At 51.1% G+C, this 25,536-nt stretch overlaps 1 protein-coding gene across 1 annotated transcript; it reads right to left on the bottom strand.

Moving 5' to 3' along the window:
- Nucleotides 1-8,738: 8,738 nt before the first annotated feature.
- On the bottom strand, nucleotides 8,739-19,882 carry Snx33 (sorting nexin 33). The gene is made up of 2 exons (XM_027926230.2): nucleotides 16,875-19,882; nucleotides 8,739-10,338 (listed from the first exon to the last, which is right to left on the bottom strand). The coding sequence occupies exons 1-2, from the start codon at nucleotides 18,340-18,342 to the stop codon at nucleotides 10,085-10,087; spliced, it is 1,722 nt and encodes a 573-aa protein (XP_027782031.1). The 5' UTR covers nucleotides 18,343-19,882; the 3' UTR covers nucleotides 8,739-10,084.
- Between the last annotated feature and the right edge of the window lie 5,654 nt (nucleotides 19,883-25,536).

The raw sequence follows: 25,536 nt of genomic DNA, 5'->3' as shown, positions 1-25,536 counted from the left end.
TGCCCCCTTTCCCCGACCACCTTTAAGATGCATGCCTGGTGGGAGGAGTGGGGCTCTGGTGAGTCCCTGGGGCAGACCCTGCACTCAGCTGCCCCCCCAGCTTGAGTGTTCCCTGTGGCTCAGAAGTCACCCTAGGAGGCTTATAAGCCAGCAGGATGGGACATGATCACCCCTCACACAAAAACAACCAAACTGTACCCAGCTGATGCTGCCTAGCTGTCTCAGTGGGAGGGGAGGCTGCCACTCTGCTGATGGGGACAGCATGGCCTCAGGGTAGCCAAGGAGGGACAGAGAGAAGAGCTCTCTGGGCCTCCAGAGGGCTGAGAATAGCCAATGCACACCTCCCTCCCTCCCCAGGCCTGGCAGAGAAAGAGCGAATGACTCCCTGGAGTGAGTCACGGGTTGGGTGGGAGGTGGGAGATGACGTCAGGGAGGAGGCATCCATTCAGCCACCAGCTGCTGTGGCGCCCCACGTGCACAGGCACACGTTTGCACAGCACTGCCACACGCAGCTGAGCACACAGTATGTGCAGACTCACGGACCCCGCAGCAAGCATGCAAACCAGACCTGCACACACACCCTCCCTGGAGACTGCAGATAGAGCCACACATTCCTGGAGTCACCTGCTATGATCCAGGCTCTGGGGACACAGCAGTGAGCAAGACACAAATGCCAGCTTCCCTGATGGCTGCTCTCCAGAAACACATCTAAAACAATCACCTTTGTATGCTTGGGAGGCTGGGGCAGGAGGAATGCAAGTTTGAGGCCAGCCTCAGGAACTTAGCAAGGCCCCAAGCAAATTAGTAAGATCCTGTCTCAAAATAAAAAATAAAAAGGGCTGGGGATGTAGCTCAATGGTTAAGTGCCCCTGGGTTCAACACCTAGTACCAAAAAAGAAAAATAATAATAATACTCTTTGTACTGAAGTATATGCAGATGACATTAGGTGATGTCTGCAGTTTTCTGGAAAACAAGGGATATGGGAGAATAAAATATGAGCTCACTATTGATTATTATTGGAACTGAGGAATGGGCACACAAAGAACTGTATATGTTTCTCTATCTTTATGTCTGTTTGAAACTTTCCATAATAAGATGTTTAAAATACACACATGTGGGGCTGGGGTTGTAGCTCAGTTGGTATAGTGCTTGCCTAGCAAGTGGGAGGAACTGGGTTCGATCCTCAGCACCACATAAAAATAAATAAATAAAATGAAGGTATTGTGTCCATCTACAACTAAAAAAAAAATTTAAATACACACATGTATGTAATTGACAGTTGGTAATAAGTGAAATGAATAAAAATAAAGCAAGGTAAATGGACAGAGGGACCGGGAAGGCTCCTTAGATAGCATGGTCAAGGGAGACTTCTCCAAGTGACATTTAAGCAGAGACCTGAGTTAACTGAGTTGCAAATTGCATGCTCCCTGAGAGGAAGGACATTCCAGACAGAGGGAACAGCAAATGCTAAGGTCTTCAGATGTCAGCAAACATGGCAGAGGAAATGGCAAGAAGACAAGCCTGTCTGGAGTTCCAAAACCAAAGAGAAGAGGGGTCCAAGGTGAGATCAGATCAGGGCCTTGTGGGCTGAGGGAGGAGTTTGGAGTTTGAAAGACCCCATCCTAAGTATGGAGAAACACAGTCTGATTTAGAATACGATTTTTTAAAATATTTTTTAGTTGTAGATGGACACAATATTTTTATTTTATTTGTTTGCTTGTTTGGTTGGTTGGTTATGAGGTGTTGAGGATAGAACCCAGTGCCTCATGCAGGCAAGGCAAGTGCTCAACCACTGAGCCACAACCCCAGCCCCATAGAATATGATTTTAAAAGACCACACTGACCAGACACAGTGGCACACACCCATAATTCCAGCTAATCAGAAGACGGAGACAGGAGGATGGCAAATTTGAGGCCATCAATTTAGTGAGACCATGTCTCAAAACATTAAAAAAAAAAAAAGGACTGAGGATGTAGCTCAATGGTGTAGTGCCCTGAGTTCAATCCCGAATACCCAAACAAAAGGTCCTACTGGACCACCAGGGGATGGGAAGGAGCAGAGAGCAGTTTAGGGGTTTCTGCACTAGACCAGGCAAGCACAGTGACAGCTTGTGCCCCAGTGGTGAAAGGGTCAGATTTTGGATCTCTCTCTCTCTTCCCAGCTTCTCTCTCTAGCAGGGATTGAACCCAGGGACATTCTACCACTGAGCTACACCCCCAGCCCTTTTTATTTTTATTTTTTTAATATTTAATTTACATTTTAGTTTTTGGCAGACACAACATCTTTCTTTGTATGTGGTGCTGAGGATCGAACCCGGGCTGCACCCATGCCAGGAGAGCGCGCTACCACTTGAGCCACATTCCCAGCCCCCCTTTTTATTTTTTTTTTTTTGAGACAGGGTTTTGCTTAGTTGCTTAGGACCTCAGTAAGTTGCTGAGGCTGGCCTTAAACTTGTGATCCTCCTGCTTCAGCCACCCAAGTTACTGAGATCACAGGTGTGCCTGGCTTGGGTTCTCTTTTGAGGCGCTAACAAGCTTTGCTTATGAATGTGGTGAGGAGTGGGAGAAAAAGAAAAAGAAACTAAGCATGATTCCAACCCTGGGCCAGGCTGAGAGGTGTTGCTTTTCCAAGCTGGAAAACACAAGGATATGCTTGTGCTGTCAAATGACAATAGGCACCAAGTGTCACTGCAGGGAAATACACACAGGTGGACACACGGACAGCAACCACACAGGATACACATACTCCAGGTACGAGGCACAAACACAGACCCCATCACCGCACCTCTGCCTGCCCCTTACTCCATGGAAGCCCCAGAGCCAGAGGCCTTCCCCCCTCCCTCACTCAGTCCCAGCACCCGCTAGACCACCATCAGCATTTCCTAAGGGTTCTCACTGTCCCGTCTTGGCCCCTGGAGACAAGATGCTCCTAACAATTCTTCATAGAGACTAGAGTCCTATTCCTGCCCCCGTTCACTGTTCCTGTCCTGCTCTGTCCAGCCCCCTCCTAAAGCCTGCTCCCATACCTCTTTCTGAGACCCCTACAGAAAATTATCACTCAGCCTGACATGGTGGCACACACCTGTAATCCCAGCAGCTCCAGAGGCTGAAGCAGGGGGATTGTAAATTCAAGGTCAGCTTTGGCAACTTAACAAGACCCCAGCAACTTACTGTGAACTTATCTTAAAATTTTAAAAGATTTAAAAAGACTGGGGAGGTAGCTCAGTGGTAAAATCCTCCTGGGTTCCATCCCCAGTACCGAAAATTAAAAAAGAAAGAAAGAAAATGATTATTCAACAAATATTTGCTCAGCATTCTCTGTGGGCCAAGCTCTTTGCCTTCCACCTACTGACAGGAGGGCATAGCCATCTCCACCCAATACCTGCCACCCACCCCCACCTGTCCTGTGGCCACCTGCCCCTCTCCTTCCCCATTCTTCTCTATTCCCAGCACCCCTGCTTTCATTCTGAGATAGGACAGTGGCCCTACTCTTGCCCAGTTCCACCAGCCTTGGAAAGGGCATGGCTCTGGTGCAGGCAGACCTCGGCCTGGGCCTGCCCAGGGCAGCTGCTCAATCTCACACGCTCGCCTGACTCAGGGCCTCTGAGCCACTGTCTGCTGGAGAATGTTAGCCAGAGGCATTCTTACTTTCCAGACGTCGTGGGCCATGAGATAACTCATGGTAGGCCCTTTGCCCAAGGCCCAGCACACCTCTCTGGCTTTGAGAATGCTGAACAGCAAAGAAAGGGCTCACACTCATGAACCTGGTCACAAATGAGCACCATCACTGGAGTGGTGTTGGGGGAACTGAGGCTGAGCGGTGTGACCTTGCCTTAGATCACCTGGTGACTCCATTAATGGAAGGCCTGGGTTGTGAGCCTGGATCTCTTAATTCCTGGGCATGCATTAGTGATATGTAACAGTCAGCGGCCCTATGGGCCCTTCCGCCCAGACCAATGAATCCCATGACAGCCAGGAGATTGTTTCCCATGGAGATTGTGACAACATGGGGCAGAGCTCAAGATCTGGGGGCAGATGAGGGCTTGGCCCCAGCCCGGCCCCCCGTCCACCATCTGTGGCTTTCCAGGGGTGCCAGATTCTTGCCTCTGCAATGAGTTGAACTTGCTCTAGCTCTGGGCGAGGCTGATAATCCCAGCCACTCCTCGCTGAGCACTTACTATGTGGGCACTACCCAGCTGTTGCTTTTCATTCATGGAACCCTCCCAACAGCCACGTGGACCTCCATGATACAAATGGGCAAAAGGAAGCATGAGCAGTTAAGAACATCCCTGCAGCAAGTGCGCATGGGAGGATTTGCACTTGGCTCAGCCACTCTGTGGTCCTGCCTCTATGGTGGAGGCAAAGGAGTGGGGCCTGTTGCTATCAGGGGGAGAGCAGGGCTACGGATGGAGCCTCATACCATCCCTACCCAGGGCTCTCCTGCCAAAAGACAGCAAGGGGGTTTGGGTCAGTCCAAAAGAGGCTCCAAGGGCCTCCACACTCCAGCCATCTTCCAACTCCTGCCCCAGACATTGGCCATTTGCCTCTCAGCACAGGTGGCCCAGGCCTAACCAGTGTCCACCAGGGGCTGCAATGGGGGAGCAGAGGAACCCCAGAGAGGTCGGGAGGTCCAGGACTTATACCCCTTCCCCAGGTAGAGCCCCTAAGATGCAGCCAGATGCCAGATGGCAAGAGGATGCCCAGGGTGTCTAAGCAGCCCAGAGCTCCCTGCACTTGTGAGGTGGCAGCTGTGGAATCATGACCACAAGCCACAGAGGGGACCACAGGCCACAGAAGGGACCTTTGCCAAGAGGGAAGATGATCAGAGAGCCCAGGACACACCACAGGGCCAGTGCCAAGGTCTAGCTCTGCAAGAATCAGCCTATAACGTTTGCAGCTGGGGGTGGAGGGTAGGGTGGAAAAGAAAAGAGGAAAAAAAAGTCAAAATCAAAATCAATAAATTTTAATTAATATCTACAAGAAAATACATTGTCGAGGGGTAAACGGAACCCCTTCATGTGGAGTGAAGGCAGATTTGAATATGCGGGATTCAGCCTCTGAAAATCAAAATCAGGGGGCCTTCCTAAGGTCTCCACACATGCCATCCCTGAAACTTACATGCAACCTGGAGGGAAGGAGGCCTCCCCAAATAATAATAATAATAATAATAATAATAATAATTATTATTATTATTATTATTATGTGAAAAGCCTATTACCATTCCGCTCTGCACCTTCAAAACTCCCCCAAATTACTTGAGATTACTTTTCTTTTTCTTTTTTTTTTTTTTTTAAAGAGAGAGGGGGAGAGAGGGAGAATTTTAATATTTATTTTTTAGTTTTCGGCAGACACAACATTTTTGTTTGTATGTGGTGCTGAGGATCGAACCCGGGCCGCACGCGTGCCAGGCGAGCGCGCTACCGCTTGAGCCACATCCCCAGCCCATGAGATTATTTTTCTACCATGTGTAGGTGGGGTGGGGAGCAAAAGAGAAATTTAGGGCAGACTAGAAAAATGAAGTTCTGCTCCTCACACGTGTTTCTTTGTAAACGGAGCTTTTGAGTCACTGTGGATGTCACCGTGCAGTGCTGTCCTCAGTCTTTTCTCCCTGGGGACTGCTGAGACTCGCCCTACCCTCCAACCCCCCTTCACACTCTAACAGTTGGTTCACTGGCCTCCCAATCTTTCCGGCCTCCCAATCTTTCTGACCTCCAGAGCAGAGGACCTGCCAATTAATTTGTCAATGCAGCTTTAAGGAATGGAGTCAGAGAGCTGGGTTTGAGACCAGCCCTCCGGGGCCTTGCTGTGTGATCCTAGGAGGGTCCTGTCCCCCCTCTGCCAAGTCTGTCTCTGTAAGATGGAATGGAGATGCTGACCTGGGCTGGTGTGTAGGTGCAGGAGGCCACCGCCACATGAGACGCTGCTTTTTATACAAACTGGACTGCTTTGGGCTTGGGGTTTGATTAATAAAAGCAAACCAGGAGAGAAAGGTTTGAACCACGTGGCTGGGTGTCGGAATCAGCCCCTCTGGGGTACGCCTGGGGGAGGTGAATTTTGATCCCCCCCAGTCTTCTTGCCAGGACTCACCGTCTCCTCTTGCCTCAGCCCCCACTGGTGGGGAAGCAGGTTGGCGTGGGTGGGGAGCTTCGAGGGCTTGGCTCCTGGAGGCCTGAGTCAGCGGGCAGGCGGGCAGGCGGGCAGGGCGGGGTGGCCCAGTCCTCACATGCTCGGGAGGACTTGACGCAGGAATGTTCCTCCCGCCCAGGCACAGGCCCTGCCCACGGCGTCCTGGCCCCTGCTCTCGTGGACACTAAGCTCAGCTCGAGTTGGAAAGATGGAAGATGGCTGGAACTTTGTTAGGAGGGTTCAGCCAGGAGCCTGCTGATCAGCCTGGCTGTGAGCTTGGCCCAGGGTGGTTAGGGCCAGGCCACAGAGCCAGGAGCATCCCCCACCCTGGTGGATGAGGTAGCCAGCTACCACCAGAGTTCATTAGGCCTCAGGGTCACTGTCTGCAATGAGTTGAACTTGATGCCACCTGTTCATCCCAACTACACACCCAGATCTCTCAGGGTGTGCGCAGAACGTGGTACTTGTAACTTCCTCTATTCTTCCTCAGAGACAACCCCCCTTCAAGGCTGCTTGTCCCTCAAAATTCTCTTGAAACCCTGATGAGCTGGGTTAGGCATTATGAGAAGTGGCACAGATGCATCCAGTACAGCTACGCTTGTGTGACACCTTTACACCTTTGTTATGTCCACGTGTGACTTATGTGTATCACGGTGTAAGGACAGGACTATGCACACAGAACTGTGGTGTGGCTACATGTGACAAAGTGGTGGAGACAGATGCTGTTAATTGCATGTGAGGCCATGGCTATGAGCATGTGGCAGGTGCGGAGGTGTGGCTGGGAGGCAACTCTGGGAGCAAACGGGCGCACGTGTCTGTGGCCAGGTGTGGTGTGGTGGGCAGGTGGTGTGACCACATGCAGCTGTGTCTGCTTTGGGCTGTGTGTCTGCCACTGAGTGGCTCTGTGACTGCATGGATGTGTGGATGACCATGTGGCTCTGCCACGGGGCTGCCAAAGCCACTTGGCTCTCCCAGGCCTGGCTCTGCTCCAGTCAGTGGCATAGTCATGACACAGTGGCTCACAGCCCTCCTGTGTTCAGGAGGTGACAGGATATGGGATCTGAGGTCTGCCTCCATCCCCAACCCCCACATGAAGGCACAAAGCAGATCCCTCCTGGGTTGGGCCAAGATTGGGGATCAGGGGTCCCCCACCCCCACTCCAGGTCCTGGTAGCTGCCCAAGACAGAAAAAGAGGCCTTGTTTTCCACCCCCCTCAAAGTGAGGGAGGAAACTAGAGGCAGCTGGGCCCAGCTTAGTCTGGAACATCTGCCTGGCATGTGACTAAGGCCAGCAAGCCCTGCCACCACCAGCATGCCCCCCCAACTAGTCCCCCTAGTGTCAGGGGCTCCAGCTAGTGCAGAACAATCCCAAATCCCCCCAACACCCTAACCCATACTGACAGAAACCAGAGCGGGGCTGTGACATCCCCTGCCTCACCCACACACACCTGCGCCCCCAGAGACCTCAGGACGCCTGGAGCAGGCCTGGCCCATCCCAAGTCTTCACTTCTGGTTCTTCTCCTAGGTCCAAGCCCCTCTTGAGAAGTTGCTCTGAGGATGGTAGGTGTGGGAGGTGGTCCCCTCTCGACCAAGAGACACAGAGGGCAACTATTCCCCAGGGCAGGAAGCATTAATGGGACTTTCCAGGCACTGTGGAAGATGAGGCGCATTCCACACTGCTCAGGAAGGGGACCCTTCCCAATGCTCAGAGCCTGCTCTGCAGAAGGCTACATGGAGGTCAAAGCTGAGAAGAGGTCAAGGGTGGGAAGTTCCTCAGATGGGATGGAAAATGAAGGAAGAAGAGCAGGGAGGGGAAAATTCCTCAGAAAGTCCCAGATCTGACCTAATTTTGATACAAGGCCAGAGGGACCCATTCCAGAAGTTCCTCTAAGGACACTTTGCCCTGAATGGGGAGCCCTGCCCTGAGTGGAGCCACTTCCCCATTTCCCTGCCATGAGCTCTCTGATCCCTGGCCTGGCCAAAGCCTTACTGGTGGCCCTGACCCTGGAAGTGTGTCCTCCACCTTACCCCACCTAAGTCCCCATCGCCTCTGGAGAAGAGCCATGTTTCTCTCCTCTCTGGAGGAATAATTCCAATCCACCTTGACCAGGGAGCCCCCAGGGCATAGCTGTGGGCACTATTCAGTTTCCAACATGGAAGCCACTGCAAGGTTGAGCACCCAGGACTGACTGGAGGGGGATGCAGTTTCTGAGTGCTTCCCCTCCCTTCCCCTGGACTGGGGCTTTCTAGAGGCAAGGTCAGGACATGGCTCCCTTGGGATAGAAACAACCTGGGACTATCCTGGGCAAGGCCTCCTCTGCCTTCCTCCTACAACCCTCAGCATAGAGCTTATAGCACAGTCAAACCCCCGCACAGGACCCCAGCTATCTTAGATGGTGGGTGAGGTCCCAGAAGGTAGTGAGGCCAACTGAGGGTAAGGGCCATCTCTTGATCCTCCCACCAGCCAAGTCCTCCCTCTCCCTTTCAACACTCTATAGTAAATTCTGTGCCAAATCTGGTCCTGTGGTTCCCAGGGACAATTCAGGTTCTATCCCTCCCCAACCCTCACCTCCTTCTAGGATCCAAACAGAAAAAGTCATGCTTCTCTCAACTTAATTGTAACAGTTTATCAAGAGAAAAAAGACAGAAAAAAAAAATTTAAGCAGCAGCAGCTATAGCAGACCATTATAGACCATGAGCTCCCAGGTGGGCAGAAGTGGTAAGGTCAGCTAACCCGACAGCTGCTGGCCCACAGCCTGGCCTTGGTAGGGGGCAGTCACCCCTGCAGGATGTAAACAGGTGGGAGGCAGCCCAACCTGACCAGGAGCAAGAACTCCCTCACAGTGAGGCTGGCCAAGGGCAGAGGGGCCTGGAACCTCTTCTTTTCTCCCCTTAGGTTTCCTACTGTGCAATGTGAAGGACTCAGGAAGAAAGTGCTGGGGGCGGGGGACAGAGACCCTGGGAGCCTCAGATCTGAGTCTGTTTGGGGTACAGAGAGTTACTGCTGGTGAAATCAAATATCTAGGAACTTTGAGACTGTCCTTTGGGAAAGTGCCACCAGGGCCTGGGAGTCCATGGCTTGTCTCAGCACCTGTAGTCCAGACAGGAAAGGATGCTACATGGTCCTCTAGCCAAGAGAAAGTTGGGGCTCAGCAGAAGGGGGGGTCAGAGGCCTGCAGGAGGGAGTTGGCCTGCAGCCCCTCCTGCAGGCAATGGGATGGGGCAGGAAAATCCAGGCACATATGAGCATAGGCCTTCCCTCTGCCATAGGCCAGGGACCCCATGAAGAGGGCATCAAACTGGCTTAGGAAAAGTAAGGGAAATAAAAGCCCATGTTGGGCCTCTCCCACAAATGTCCTTCTCCCTGTTTACAGTCTGGTAGGTCCTCATCATTCTTCAAGACATTGCTGGAATGTCACCTACCAATGGAGTCTCCTCTGACCAGCAAAATGCTGTGTTCTCTCCTGTGTGCTTCTACCTGTCACATTACATTGACTTTGCCTATTTCTGTGTCTGATCCCCACCTTGGATGGAGACTCCTCCAGGGAACACTCGTCCTAGTTTGTGTGCCCAGGTCTGATCCAGGGCCATCACTGGGCCATCATGGGCCTCTTGGTAATTTGCTGAATGAATGGGGGTGGTGGCCAGATGAATGTGTGCTACGGGCTCCAGAGGAAGTGGATCCTGGCTTAGCCTTTAGTGACTGACCAGCAGCCCAGGCTTTGGCCTGGAGGGTGCCCAGCTCCATTCTCTCCCCTGTCAAGTCCCATCTTTAAAGGGTGGGAAACATTCCAGGGGCACCTGTGACTCCTCCAAGACCCCTTCTCTGGGGAGGATGAAGAGGCGGCTTACCTCACCCACCCCAAGTCCCCACAGCCATTGCTGGTGCAGGGAGGTCTGAAGTGAGGTAAACGGTAGTGACCAGGCCTTAGGGTGGGGAGGGACCCAGGGCATGTGGTCAGAGGTGGTCGTACATGCGCAGGGTCTTCTCCAGCTGCTGGCCCACCCGCTGGTAGAACAGGATCTGCTGGCGCAGGTAGTTCTGCATCATGTGCTTGAAGTCGAGCTCCCGGCGCTGGTGGAAGTGGTTCATCTCGGCCTGCAGGGCAAAGCCCACCACACGGCAGCGCCTTCGAATGCCATCTGCCTCGTCTTGGGCCATGCGGCCCTCGTCGCTCATGCGCTGGCTCTCTTTCACCTTGGCAAAGGCACCTGGCAGGGCAGAGAGGACCGGCACGTTAGGGCTTGGGCCTCCTCTCTCTGCTCCCTGTGTGCTCCCTGAGCGCCATCAAAGGCAGACAACATCCTCATCAGCTTGATTCAGTCCTTATCCCTGGACTCTAGACCCACAGCCCAGCCACCTGGCTGTTTCCATCAGGGAATTCCCTCAGCACCTCCTAACCGGGACACACCATCTTCTCTCCAAACCTACAGCACCAACAGCAGCTGGTCCCAATCAGTCACAGCCCCGCTAATGGATCAATTTCCAGGACTGGGAAATCCCTGACCCTCCCGATCACAGGCCTGACCATCCCACACTGACTCCTAATTCAGCCCAGGTCCCAGCTCACCAGCAAACCTTCTCTGTGCCCTTTGGCCCCCACAGGCCCTCCTGGTGACACCAAGCTCCCTGGCTTTTCCCTACCCCAGTTATTACACCCTGTAACTTCTCTGCCCACCTACCCTGGGCAGAGGTGGCTGGATCAGTTCAGGGCCTGTCTTAGCTTTTGTTCCCTAATTCCCAGAACCAGGCCTGGCCCACAGTAGATCCTGATACAGGTCTGCTGAACAGACTGATCCTGTCCCTGGGCTGCTACAGCAGTCCCCACCCTTGATCCAGCTTGTCTGTCCTGTAGTACCCCAAAATACCCCCAGCTTGTCTGTCCTGTAGTACCCCAAAATACCCCCCAAGCTGGGTACCTTCCTTGGCTCCTCCCACTGGCTACAGATCAAGGTCCACATCTGTTCCCCTGGCCCAGGAGGCTTCTGGGAGTCAGTCTCTGTGTTCATTCCAAACTGACCCCATGCTCATTAAACCCACCCAGCTCCTTCATACCTCTGCCTGCTGGATCCCTATCCATAATTCAAGGCCCAGATCAGATGCCACTTCTACACCAGAGCCTTCTCCAGTACCTCCAAGCAGAATGCCTCCCCAATCTTATCTGTCCTGTCTCCCCATCCTGCCCATCATACTGCTGATTCTAAAACAGTACTTCAAAGGCCACCTGATATGTCTCCCCTCCAAAGAGGCTTTGCCCACTCCTCTCCCCAGCCCTTGGGAAACAGAGGAGACTATTGTAATAATCAGGTGGCAGATGGAGGATAGGGGATAAACTTGAGCAGGAGACCCAATATGGGAGAATCTGAATGAATCAACAAGTGCTGGTTAATGAATTTCAGTTCTGAATTATAAGGTCCTTGACTAATTCTGCCTTTAAGCCAGTGGGGACAGTTACTGGGAAGAGGAGGTGGTTTGCCTTGCCTAGCACCCACTCCTCCAGGGCTGAGACAGAATCCACTGTGCAAAGAGGATAACAGAGGTGGGAACACAGCACCTTCCCTCCAGGTCCTCAAGAACATCCACCACACACACATAGCACGATCGTTATCTACGCTTTGCTGCTTCTCCTTTAAGGAGGACTCTTGAGGACCTTCTAGATGGTATTCTTTTTATTCTCACTCAAGGTGTCAGATGCATTCAAAGTGCATTTGCTGAGCACTTACTACATCCAAGCCCAGGGCTCTACATGCTGAAAATATCTCTTGAGAGTCACCAGAGCCACTCACACAGCATCGAAAAGAAATCCGTAGTCCCTATCTCCTAACTTCCCAGGCCACTCCACCTTCTGTCACTCTCCCTCAACCACTTCCTGCCCCCTGTTCCATCCCAACAGCCCAGCCCTGGGCAGCAGAATAGGGATCACCCTGAGGCCCGGTCCTCACCCCTCTACTGCTATAAGAGGAAACTGAGGGACAGGGACTTACCTAGGGGTTCCCAGACTCCTTTCTGCCCCATAAGTGGGGTGTGCTTGGCCCTCCACAGCTGGAAAGTGGACACCATCTCTGCTGCAGGGAGCCTATGCTGGACCCAGACAATGGACATAGGGATCTGAGAAGGTCCCAGGGGGTATGAGGAGCCATAAGAAGAAAGGCAGAAAATAGGGCTGAGTGTGGTGGCTCATGCCTGTAATCCCAGTGACTTGGGAGTTGAGAGAGGAGGACTGCAAAATCAAGGACTGCCTCAGCAATTTAGTGAGACCCTGTCTCAAAATAAAATAAAATAAGAAGGGGCTGAGGATGTGGCTCGGTAACAAAGTACCCCTGAGTTCAATCCCTAGGAAAGAAAGAGAAAAAGAAGAGAGGGGTTGGGGAGAGAAGGAAGGAGGTATGGGGAAAGGAGGAAGGATGAAAACAAATAGCAGGACAAAAAAAAAAAAAAAAAATGGAGGTGAGCTTCAGCCAAAGGGTCTTACCTGAAGGGGAGACTTGGGCGCCTGGATTCCACCTGCCTGCAAGAATTTAGGGGCAATGGAGATGCATGGGCTTTCTTGCCCATGACCTTGGAGGAAGGAAAAGTTCCTTCTGTGGATGAGAAGACTGTGACCCAAAGAGCAAGAATGAACCTATTGCAATTGCTAGATATCCATAGGCAGGCTAGGGTCAGGGATGGGGGCAAAGGCTGCAGGGGTGGGGACAGGCAGAAGCCCCACCCTGCTCTCTGTCACTTTCTCACCCTGTTGACTCAGTTTTGGGGCCAGGATCAGCTAAGGCTAAGGGGTTCCACCCAACAGGCTGGGAGTCAGGACCCAGACCTGTCCAGCATCCCCTCGACATTCTATTTGGGACTTGACCTGGGAGTCCTCTAGGGTTGTCTCCTGCCTTGGCATGTTGGGGCCCAGGAATGGGAAGGGAGAGCTGAAGCCCACCAGCTGCACAGTCTCAGGGCCCCAAAATTATTTCCTAAGCTCCAGCCTCAAACCATCTTGCTTCAATCTCATGAAGGTAGTTACCACCTGCCCAAGTTGGGGGAAAGAGGTCTCTGAGTCCTAGTCCCAGCTGTGTCCCCTTTAGCAAACCACTGCTCTCGCCTGGGCTGCTGGTCTCCCTGCTGTCAAATGGGACAAGTCCTATTAGATGTGATGCTGCTGACAACTGCTCACAACAGTATAGTACTTTACAGATTCCACTTCTGTGAAACGGGACGCTGATAGTATGCACCCTACACAGTTCAGTTGAGGTTTAACTGAACTCATGTGTGAAGTGCTGAGGATAGTGCCTGATATGACCGAGAGCCCAGGATACTGTGCACTGTGGTGTGCAAAATTGCCTTCCTATCCATGAACTCACAGAAAGCTGCAGCCACTGGTGGCTCATGGCAGCACTATCCTGTTTATAAAACCCAGGAGAAGCTGGATGCACTGGTGCATGCCTATAATCCCAGCAACTCTGGAGATTGAGGCAGGAGGATCACAAGTTTGAGGCAAGTCTTGACAACTTAGAACCTGTCTCAAAATAAAAATAAAAAGGGCTGGGGATGTAGCTGATAAAATGTGCCTGGGTTCAATCCCTAGTACCAAGAAGGAAAAAAAAAAAAAAAAGGAAGAGAGGTAGAGGATTAAATGATAGCTCAGAATCTACAAAGGCAGAACCCACCTACTTGTCTATCTCCCAGGCAAGAGCAAAGGTCACATGGTCCTGGCCATGCTATGAGCTCCTCCACTGTGGTCCTGCACTTAGAATGCCAACTGAGTTAATGCTGGAGTGCCCAGTCCACCCAAACCTCTTTCCTTCCTCTCCGCTTCTGGCTTATCTCTCTCAGCTGTCCATCCCTTGAGAACTGCTTCCTCCATCTGTCTGGCAGTGGAAACAGCCTGGGCTGTTAGTTATAGTTGGACACCTGGGCTCCAATGCCTGCTCTGCTTATCAAATCACCTCAGTGTACCTCATCTGGAAAATGGGGGGATCACACCAGACTGCTGACTTGTGATGAGCCTCAGGATTTAGCCTGCCCTTGCTGGCTCTCAGGAGGGGACCACAGGCCCTGGCTTGCCCCAGGCAGCCACTTTCTTCTTGTGTCCCAAGATAACCTTTACTAACTAGGGCCCCCTTTCATCCCCAAACTGCCCCAATTCTGATGTTAATTATATGGCGGTTGTTCCCATGGGAGACCCCTGGACTGGGCTCCAGAGTCTGGCCCAATGGGCAGACCAGGTAAATGGACCTCAGCTCAGCTCCCATTTTATTAATGTGGAAACTGAGGGGAGAAAACTTTCCAAGGTCACCTCAGAGTCAAGTTTGCCCCAATCCTGGTCTGACGGCTCACCTGGGCCTCCTCCATCTGTCTCTTCTACACATTCATCATTCATTCAGATGTCCAACAGGACAGACAGAATCCTAGGGACCCAGGACCCAATTGTCCTGCTCTGCCTGAGGGAGAGCTCCACCCACAGGGCCAGTATAGGACCCCCTCAGGCTGTCCCCAAAGCCTGCCCAGGTGTCTCTCTCTCTCTCTCTCTCTCTAATATTCTTTTAGTTGTAGTTGGACACAATATCTTTATTTGTTTATTTTTATGTGATGCTGAGGATGGAACCCAGGGCCTCACACTTGCAAGGCAAGTGCTCTACCACTGAGCCCAAGCCCCAGCCCCCTAAGTTTCTCTTAAACCAATTCCAACCCCTAATCTTTGACTCTCCCTAGAGCCCAGGCCAGAGCCCAAAACTCTGAGTAAGTCCAGGAGAGCTTACCCTGGGAGGCGGGGTATGTGTGGTGGGGGTCTGGGTGAGGGAAGGTGGGCTAAGTCTCTGCTTCAGGTTGCCTAATTGCTCCAAAGGATGATGACCCCTGACTCTTAGAAATACCTCCAGCCATACCTCAGACATGGCTTCCATCAGCTCTGTCTCCCTTCCTGGAGTCAAAAAGTCTGATCTGGCTTCACTCCCCACCTGTTTGATGCAAGCCTGGGAGCCATGGGTGCCCTGGACATGGGGATGCCCTCCTGTTCTAGCTCTGCCCTAGGCAAGTGTCCCCTGTCACTGCGTGGGAGCAGCTGTTTAATCATTGTGCCCAGCCTCCTGCTGCCCACACAGGAGTCAAGGAGCTGGTTGAACCAGCTTTCCCAGGCCCTGGTGCAGAGTGCAGCTCCACTTCTGCACAGGAAGGTGCCTGCCCTACTGGGCCCCCAGCCACAGCTACCTCCCTTGGCCTTCCCCGGCCCAGAGCATAGAGCCAGATCTAAGGCATCATTTTGCTTCTGGGCCAGACCCTCCCCAGAACCCCTTCCTGTCCTCTCCCTTGAAGGCCTAAGATCTCACTGTCCCCACTCCATCTTTTCTCAGGGGTAGGAAACTAAGGCCTAGAGAGGCAAAGACACTTCCCAGGGACACAAGACAAACTAGGAAAAGCCAGACTAGAATCAGGCCTTGGATCTCCTGGAGCTGAAAGGAGGAAGGAAGGTGGAGATGTGGGGTAGGGAACACACAGGAGGGAGAGGAGGAGGAGGAGAAAGTTAGGGGACAAAGCATACTGGGAACTAAAGTTCTGACAGTCAATGTCCTGCTAAGGAGAGCTGCTGGCTTTCCCCAGACTCTGTTGGACACTGAGGGCGAAGGGGGGTTTGCAGTCCCCCAGGCTCATCTGCCTCTGGGCCCCACCCAGAGTAAAACTCCCCACCAAGCCAGGCCTGACCTCAGGGCCTAGGGTCCAGGGGCCAGTCCCACGCCCTGCACAAGTTCTTCCTGAGTTACCAAGCAGCCCCAGGGAGAACCACACCTCTCTTCTGACATGTGCCCTCCCAATGGTCCCCAAGACTCCAACACCTGCCTCCCCCTGCTGGGTCAGCCCCTGACTCACTCCTTAGAAGAGAAGCCAGGCTTGGGAAGGGGGATTAGATTGGCTATGTGGACTGTGCCCTGACCCTTGCTGGCTCTCAGGAGGGGACCACAGGCCCTGTTTCTGCTCCCCAGCCCAGCCCAGAGCCCTTGTGTGACCCAGGATGAGTCATTTCCCTGGCAGTTCCTTGACATCCCCAGCAGTAACAGGCAGGGGCCCATCCTGTCCCTCCCCCCAGAGAGGGGGCCATGAGAACTGAAAACATGGGCTCCTGGGAGGCAGCCAATATGAATGTGTCCTTGGGGAGATGGCAGGAAAAAAGGACAGTCCCAGCTGGTCCATGGACTCTGTGCAACCACTCTGCTGTGGACACAGGCTCTTTCATTTGCAAAATAAGGACAGAGATCCTCCTGCACAGATAGGGAGCTCTTAGATAGGGTGGAGGGGAGACATGAGAAGGCTCTGAAACTGCAAAGGTGGGTTCTGAGCTTATGAGAAGACAGGAGATAAGGAGAGAGCTGCACACTGTGCTCTTGTTATTCAGGTTTGGTTCTGGGTCCCCCTGAGCCCCTGGACTCCTCAAGGGCAAGGCCTGGGGCCTGATCATCTCTGTGTTTCCAGAACCCAGCCTGATACCTTGAGGCTTCATGCATAATGAGATAAATGAGACAAAGAGAAAATGAATGAACTGACAAGAAGTTAAACATAGAATTCCAAGAGGACAGGAACCAGGCCTGTCCACAACATCCCTGTACGTAGAGAGCACCTGCCACATAGTACATACTCAACTCATTTTTTGAGTGAATGATTGAGATCGAGACAAAAAGACTTGGTGAGCTGCTCCAGTCCATCCCTACATCCCCAGGCTCCAGCAAAGCACCAGACTCAGGGAGAGTCACCTGTCTGCATTGGGTCTTACCTTTCTGCAGGTGGATAATGTCTGGGAAGTTGGAGAGCAGGCCCTGGTAGAGAGAGAGTGTGTCGAGCATCTGGAAGAGGTCATTCTTGGGCTGCTCAGCGAACATCTCACCCACGGCTTCGTAGGTCCGACCGGTGTGAGAAATGGCACTGTTGAGGGCTTCAGAGCTAAAGGGGGGGTCCATCTGGAAGGCATGGCTGATGGCCTGGAAGGCACTGCCCAGCTTCTGGAATTCCTTGCGGAAGCCCCCCACATGCTTCCGCACCAGCTCTGACGCCACAGTGCTGAGCTGCAGGACACTGTCATCCATCTTTTTGCTGAAAGCCTTGAATGTGTCTACACGGTCCTCCACATCCTGCAGGTCCTGGTGCTCCGTGGGGATCTGGAAGGTAAGCAGGAAGCTGGCGCCCACCATCTCGTCCCTTTCTGCCCTGCGTTTGCCCATCTTCCACTGCTTGGCATCCAGGCAGCTGAGGAAATGCTGGAAGCCCTCGTACTGGGAGAGCACCGGGTGGCTGGTCATGTGGTCCATCCAGAGGATAAGACGCCGCTTCCGCTTCTCAATGAAGTCCTCCTCAAAGCGGCCTGTGGCCTGCTTCTCAGGCAGGTGGGGAACCGAGATGACAGTGAACTTGTGTAGTAGGCGGTTATAGAGCCAATCAAAGTGTTTGTAGCGCCGGTAGACTGGCGAGCCAGCATGGGTGGGTGTGAGCTTGTAGGAGATGTAGCTTTTGATGCCTTTGAACTTGGTCTGTTTCGTGGGGTCCTCCACAGAGCAGGCAAATGGGTGGGGGTTGGCCTTCCACTGGGGGCCACGAGGGCCCATTTCAATAGAGTATGTCTCAGCGATCTTGGCCATCATGGGCACATCCCCCAGGATGAAGGCCTCCACTCCAGAGCGCACAAAGCAGGAGAAACGGTTGAGGTTGCGTCCCACCACACTGCCTCTCTTGGCAGATGCCAGGCTGTCCTGCCGCTCCAGGGGTGGTTTGGGCCGGAAGGCCATGTGTTGGCTGGGGTAGGCACCCGGGTAGGAGAGGTTGAGTGGGGGGTGCCCATTGGTACCCAGCCCACCAGCCCGAGGCTCCTCCACCACTGTGCATCCATCATCCCAGTCATCCCAATCATCATCATCATCATCCTCAAAGCTGCCCTGGTTTGACAGGAAGCCACTGCCCACACCACTTCTGGCTGGGCTGGCCACACTGGGGCTGTACAAGCTCACCTGGGTGCTTGAAAAATCTGCAGGGCTGCTAGAGTTGTCAGCATGGTTGGGGCTGATGCCAGCAGGGACGATCTCCACATAAGAGGCAGGGAAGAGTCCTGTCTCACCACGACTATTCTGCCCCTGTAGCCAGCCATCCAGTGAAGTCTCACTAAAGATAACCAGGTCTTCATCCTGCTGGATGCTGATTTCCTCCTTGTTCTCACTGCGAAAGTCATACAGGGCTCGGCCTTTCAGTGCCATGCTGGATAAAGAAGGAGATGGTCCTGCCCAGACAGGGATGCTCACAAGGTCCGAGCACAAGAATGCACTCACAGCTCAATCTCTCAGCCCCTAAAGTGGGGTCTCAGCACCCACAGACTCTGTCCAACCTCCCTTTCTTCAGAACAATGTCCATGGCCCAGAAATTACTCTATTAAGTCTCTGGGCATATGCCTGTGAGCAGGGAGGGCTCATGTCCGTAGTCTTCCTCCCCTCCCTTGGCAGCCCCTGGAGGGGGGCTCTGCTTTCCACCACAAGCAGAAAAGTCAAATGACCTGGAGAAACCAGCTCTCTGAGGGCAAGAATTCGACACTTTCCACTGGAACAATGTTCTAAAATAGACAAGAATCACTCAGAAACAACCGTCCCAGAACCCCGGGGCAGGGCTCTGCAATCCCTCTGGCTCTGGGCTGCTTCTGGCTGCTCCGGCTTTGGGAGGCTCTCACATTCCTCTGCAGATCTGCCCCTTCCTCCTTCCTCCTCCTCCTCCTCCTAGGCCACTGGGTTTTCAAAAATCCAGAAAATCCAAGAGGGGCAAGGAGAAAAGCAGCAGCCTCCTGAATCGAGTCCAAGGGTGGATGTGTCCGGCCTCACAACGAGCCAGGCCGGGAAAACAAGGGCTGAGGCTTGCACAACAGGCCTCCAACTCCACGACCCTAGCGGCTCGGCCGAGCCCCGCCGGCTCCGGTCGCCACTTGTCGCCCCTCAAGTGGCCAGCCCCCACCCTGGGGAAGGAGGGGGCGCGACGGGTCGCTCAGGCGACTTCTGGCCGGTCGCTCAGTGTCCTCTTTTGTTTGCCTAATTCCTCAGCTGTTTCTGCGCCTGAAGCTGACCCCGATCTAAGTCCAAGGACCCCAGTCCCGAGGTAGCCTAGCGGAAATCCGTCCGGGAGCCCGGGATTCACGACCCCCGTCCCCCACTCCTCGCGTGCCCCCCAAACACTCAACAGTAGTTTGCAGAGGGAGCTCCGGTGAGTAGATAGCCAGGCTGGTGATTTGTCCGTCCGTCCTCCGCTCTGCCCTGCGGGGCCCCCGCTTGCACTTCTCCCGCACTCGCAGCCCCTCCAAGGCGCCGGCGAGAAGCCAGCTCCAAAACAAAACAAAACAAAAAGGCGATTCCGGGAGGTGGCGTCCCAAGGAAGGAGGGAATAGCCGAAGGGGAGGTGAGGGGTGGGGTGAGGGAGGGAGGGAGAGAGGAAAAGCAGGCTGGGGAATTGGGCAAACTCCACCGCACTTCCGCGCGTCCCGCCTGGGCAGGGACAGCCCGGCTCCGCCCTCCCGCGGGCCAGGGGCGCTGGAACCCGGCCCCGCCGAATCTTCCGCACCTCTTTCCTTGTGGCCCTCGCGCTCTGTCCAGGAGGCGAGACAGCGGGGACGATCCGGGACTTAGTGGGTTTCGAGCCGCCACCCAGCCAAGCCGCCCGCGCGGTGAAACACCTCTCGCCCCAGGGCCTTGAGCGCCGCGCGGGGGAGCTCGCCAGCCGCGGCCGCCTCGCCTCCCGGACTCCGTCACCCTCCTGCCTTTTCCGTGACGCAAGTGCAGGAAAACTCCGAAAGTTTGCAAAGCGCCGGGTGGCAACCAGGGCGTCCGAGCCGGGACGGGGTGGGGTGCCTGGAGAGCCGCGCCCGCCGAAGGGGCCTCCTTTCCTTCCTAACCCTCACTGGGGCTGCGTCCGCACCGGGCCGTGGCGCAGCTCCGGGATTGTTCTCTGGACTGGCCACCGCCTGCGCGGCAGCAGCCAGCGCGACCCAGGCGTCTGACCTGGGATACCGTCTGCTGCGTGCTCCAGTTCTTAGAACACCTCTGCTCTGGGCAACTTCTTGGGGGCTGGTTGGAGGGGAGGGGACGGCAAAACCCTACATCTATAGAGACCGGGAACAAGCCTAAGACGCAGCCAGGTTCCCTGTTGCTTTGTGCTGCGGCCGGCTGGGACCAGATGCTTTGTGCTTTATCGCAGCAGCAAAGAGAAAATGGTCTTGTAGAGACTTCAGAAGAGGCAAGCGTTTTGGACACTGATTCTGCTGGACACTGGGGAGCACCAGCAGCACTAGCAATTCAGGTTCCTGCTAGGCACTTACAGTCTAGTTCCACTTGTCTTTAATTCATCCATTCTGTCTCATTCATTCGGTTATGGATTCAAGAAATTGAAGCCAGGGGCCATGGTGCATGACTGATCCCAGTACTCTAGAGGCTGAGACAGGAGGATTACAAGCTCGAAGCCATCCTCGGCAACTTAGTGAGGCTGTGTCTCAAAATAAAAAATAAAAAGAACTGGGATGTAATTTAGTGGTAAAGCATCTCTGGGTTCAATTCCCATTGTTGCCATAATAATAATAATAATAACAACAACAATTAACTGAGTACCTATTATGTACCAGGACCTTGGGGTACACAGACAAGTAAAATATTATCCTTACCTGCCAGAAACTCAGTTGAGTCCTGACAAGTAGAGAGATGCTCCTTGCACAGTGTGACCATTGCAATGAAATGTGCATTGGGGAAGGGAGGCCCATTGGGGAATGGAGGCTGTGCTCCATGGTAGAGCACTTGCCTAGCATGCACAAGGTCCTGGGTTTAATCCTCAACAGCTCCCCCAACACACACACACACACACACACACACACACACACACACACGGTGCATGGGAGGGCACCTACACTAGTCTGGGTGGAGCAAGAATCAAGAAAGCTGCAGTGCAGGTGCAGCGGTGTATGTCTGTAATCCCATCAGTTTGGGAGGCTGAGGCAGGAGGATCACAAGTTCAAAGTCAGCTTCAGGGGCTGGAGATGTGTCTCAAGCGGTAGCATGCTCACCTGGCATGCGTGCGGCCCGGGTTCCATCCTCAGCACCACATGCAAACAAAGATGTTGTATCCGCCGAAATCTAAAAAATAAATATTAAAAAAAAATTCTCTCTTACTCTCTTTAAAAAAAAAAACAAACAAAAAAAGTCAGCTTCAGTAATTCAGCAAGACCCTAAGCAATTTAGTGAGACACTGTCTTTAAATAAAATATTACAAAAGGGCTGGGGATGTGGCTTAGTGATTAAGCCCTTGGATTCAATCCTATGTATGAAAAAAAAAAAAAAAGAAAGAAAGCCTTTCTGGCCCGGCTACATAGGAGGCTGAGACTAGAGGATTCAGTTTGGGGCTAGTCTGGGCAAATTAGCAATACCCTGTCTCAAAACCCAAAAATAGATAAATAGAGGGCTGGGGAATGTAGCTCAGTGGTAAAGTGCTTGCCTGGTATGTGTGAGGCCCTGGGTTCAATCCCTCTCTCTCTCTCACACACACACACACACACACACACATACACACATACACACACACAGTGAAAGTGCTGAACTATTCTCTGAACACCAGGGATTTAACCCAGGGTCTCTCCTCCTCTCTCATACACACTTAACCTTGTAGTAAAATATTTTTATCAAGTAACCTTGGTGTTGCTGAATCCCAATGATTCTCAATTGCTCTCTTATTCAACCTCTCACTAGCATTTTAACCCCTCCTCCCTTTTGGATATACTTTCTTCATTTGTACCAGAGAGACCATACTGTAATTGTTTTTCCTTCTATGTCATTGGTTCATCCTCTTCTCTCCAATTATCTTTTTTTTTTTTTTTTTTTTTAACTTAGAGCCTTTCACTTGTTAGGCAAACACTCTGCCACTGGGCTAAATCCCCAGCCCTTTTTGTGTTTTGAGACAGGGTCTTGCTGAGTTGTTTAGGGCCTCGATAAATTGCTGAGGCTGGCCTTGAACTGGAAACCCTCCTGCCTCAGCCTCCCTAGCCCCTGTGATCACAGGCAGCATGCGCCACCATGTCGGGTTCTCTAATAATTATCAATACTAGAGTGACCACAATAAAGTGATCCTCTTGTATTTTCTATTCAGTCTGTGACCATACCACCCTGAACGCCCAACCTTGTCTCTGTCCATGCATATATTTATATTCATTCCTTTGATTATCTTATTTAGGCTCATAGCATGGAACACCATATATTTAACATATTTGCTAATGATGTCCCCCTCTCCCCGCCACCATCCAGTCCTTTTTTTTTTTTTTTGGTGGTGGTACTGAATACTGAACTCAGGTGCTTTCTACCACTAAACTAAAGCCCTAGCCCCTTTTTATTTATTTATTTATTTTTATTTGGAGACAGATCTACAGTTACATAGGCTGGCCTCGGACTTGCAATCCTCCTGCCTCAGCCTCCTGAGTTGCTGAGATTATAGGCAAACACCACTGCACCTGCCTTCTAGGATTCCTCTTTTATCAGCATCTTTCTACTGCTCTCCTGGTCCCAGCTGCCTGGATCACTGGATCACTGTAGTAGCCACCTGATGGACTCTGCATTTCCATTTCTGCTTTCCTAGAATCTATTCTCACTACAGCTTTCAGAGTGATTCTTTTTAAATATGTTAGGTGTCAATTCTCTGCTCAAAACCCTACAAAGTCCTTACAAAGGCTTGGAAGCCTCTATGTTATCTGATACCCTTTAATATCCTCCCTTCTCACTCTGTTCCAGCCAAGACAGCTTTGTAATTTCTCTTCTGGCATGTCAGGTACATTCTTATCCTAATGTATTTGCACTATTTCCTCTTCCTGAAATGCTCTTCCTTCCCCTGAATGTGCACAAGGATTAACTATAAAATAGAACTTTCTCATCAAGACCTACCCTGGCATACCCTATTTAAAATTAAAACCTGCAGAGCAGAATACTGCCTGCCTGGAATCCCGGTGACTTGGGAGGCTGAAGCAGGTGGATTCCAATTCAACCCCAGTTTCAGCAACTTAGCAAGGCCCTAAGCAACTTAGCAAGACCCTGTCTCAAAAAATAAAAAAGAACTGGGAGTATAGGTCAATGGTTAGGCACTCCTAGGTTCAATCCTCAGTACCTAAATAAATAAATAAATGGTCGGGGATGAAGCTCCATGGTAGAATAGAACAGTAGCCTCTCGTGTTAGAGGCCCTAGGTTCAATCGCCAGTACTACCAAAAAATAAAAAATCTATAGTCATTTCTTATTGCAGCTATAATGAATAATCACAAATGTAATGTCTTAAAATAATACAAATTTATCATCTTACAGTACTAGAAACTAGTAATCCAAAGTGGATCTCACTGGGCTAAAAAAATCAAGATATTGGCAGAGCTATATTCCTTCTCTGGGGAATAATCTCTTTCCTTGCTTTTTCCAGTTTCCTAGAGGTTGTCTACATCTCTTGGCTCTTGGAACACTTTCATTATCATAGTCAGCAATCTCATCAGGCTTCTGCTTCCATCATCTCCTCTGACTCTTCTGACTCCCTCCTTCACTCATAAGGACTCCTGTGGCTCTTGTAATTACATGGGACCCACCAGGATAATCTCCCCATGCCAATATTGCCCCCCACTTTTTTTTGCATTTAAAATTTTCAACTGCAGGGCTGGGGTTGTGGTTCAGTGATAGAGTGCTTGCCTAGCATGTGTGAAGCACTGGGTTCGATTCTCAGTACCATATATAAATAAATAAAATCAAGGTCCATCAACAACTAAAAAATATATTTAAAAATTTTTTTCAACTTCAAATTGCTAAAGTATTGTATATATTTATGGCATACAGAGTGATGTTATGATTTATAAATACAATGTGGAATTAAGTCAAGATAATTACAATATCCATTATCTCAATAAACAGTCTTAAACATACCTGCAAAGTCCTTTATGTAGTATAAGGTAACACATTCACAGGTTCCTGGTGGAAGTCTTTAGGAGGTCATTATTCTACTTACCATACAATCTCATTGAAAAATAAACAAAGGACACAAAGAGGCATTTCCCAGAGTAAGAAACACATAAAGCTTTTATTCATTGAGACAATGCAAATTAAAGTCACAATGAAATACCATTACACATTGGGCCCACGGTGGTACATGCCTATAACCCACTTCAGCACCACATAAAAAATAAATAAGTGAAGTAAAGGTATTGTATCCAACTACAACTAAAAAATAAAATATTAAAACAACAAACAAACAAAACAGCTGGGAATGTCGCTCAGTGGTAAAGTGCCAAAAAAAAAAAAAAAGAAGGAAGGAAGAAAACAGATACACACCTACACACCACATTGGCAAACATTTTAAAAACTAATAACCAAGCCTGGCACAGTGGTACATGCCTGTAATCGAAGCGATTCAGGAGACTGAGGCAGGAGAATTGCAAGTTTGAGGCCAGTCTTGGCAATTAGTAAAGCCCTGTCTCAAAATAATAAATTAAAAAGGGCTATAGATGTGGCTCAGTGGTACAGAATCCTGGGTTTAGCTGAGTGTGGTGGCAAAGCAGCTCAGGAGGCTTGGGAAGGAGAACAGCAGGAGTTAGGCCTGCCTCAAAACAAAACAAACAAACAAACAAAAACTGGCTGGGGATGTGGCTGAGTGATTAAGTGCTTCTGGGTTAAATCCTTGGTACCAAAAAAAAAAAGAGGACCCCTGGGTTTAAACTCCTATACTGCAAAACAACAAACAACCTAACAATAACAACAAAAATAACCAAGCACTGATGAGAATACGAAGCAAAGGGGATTCTTTTTTTTTTAATACCTTTATTCTATTTATTCATTTGTATGTGGTGCTAAGGATCGAATTCAGGGCCTCACATGTGCTAAGCAAGCGCTCTACTGCTGAGCTATCACCCCAGCCCCAGGGAATTCTTATATATTCCCAAAGGAATATAAATTCATACAATCTTTTTGGAAACAATTTGGCAATATCTACTAAGGTTGACTAGCAACTCTCCTACAATGTATACTGGAAACTACTGCATATGTGCAACATATGACATGTATAAAAATGTTAATGGCAATTTTGCTGAAAACAGTCCCTCCAAAGAAATCCAACAATAACAAAGCCAACAGGAAAATGGATTAATAAATGAGTCAAACAAAGACTATTACACGATAGGGAAAAAAGCAATTACAGCTACACATAACAAACTCCAATCAATGTCTTGTCTTCTATGAAACACTTCTGAAATATCAGGGTCACACAAATTAAGATCTTGTTAAAATGAGATTGAGTCTCAGGAATAGGGCCTGAGAATCTGCATTTCCAACAAGCTCTCTGTTGATCCATAGGTTATACTTTGAATAAACTCGGTCTTCAGGTGTGCGGCTCAGAGGTAGAGTGCTTGCCTAGCATGGG

The sequence above is a fragment of the Marmota flaviventris genome, chromosome 2, assembly GCF_047511675.1.
Source record: "Marmota flaviventris isolate mMarFla1 chromosome 2, mMarFla1.hap1, whole genome shotgun sequence".
Lineage (NCBI taxonomy): Eukaryota > Metazoa > Chordata > Mammalia > Rodentia > Sciuridae > Marmota > Marmota flaviventris.
This window is presented reverse-complemented; position numbering and strand designations above follow the sequence as displayed.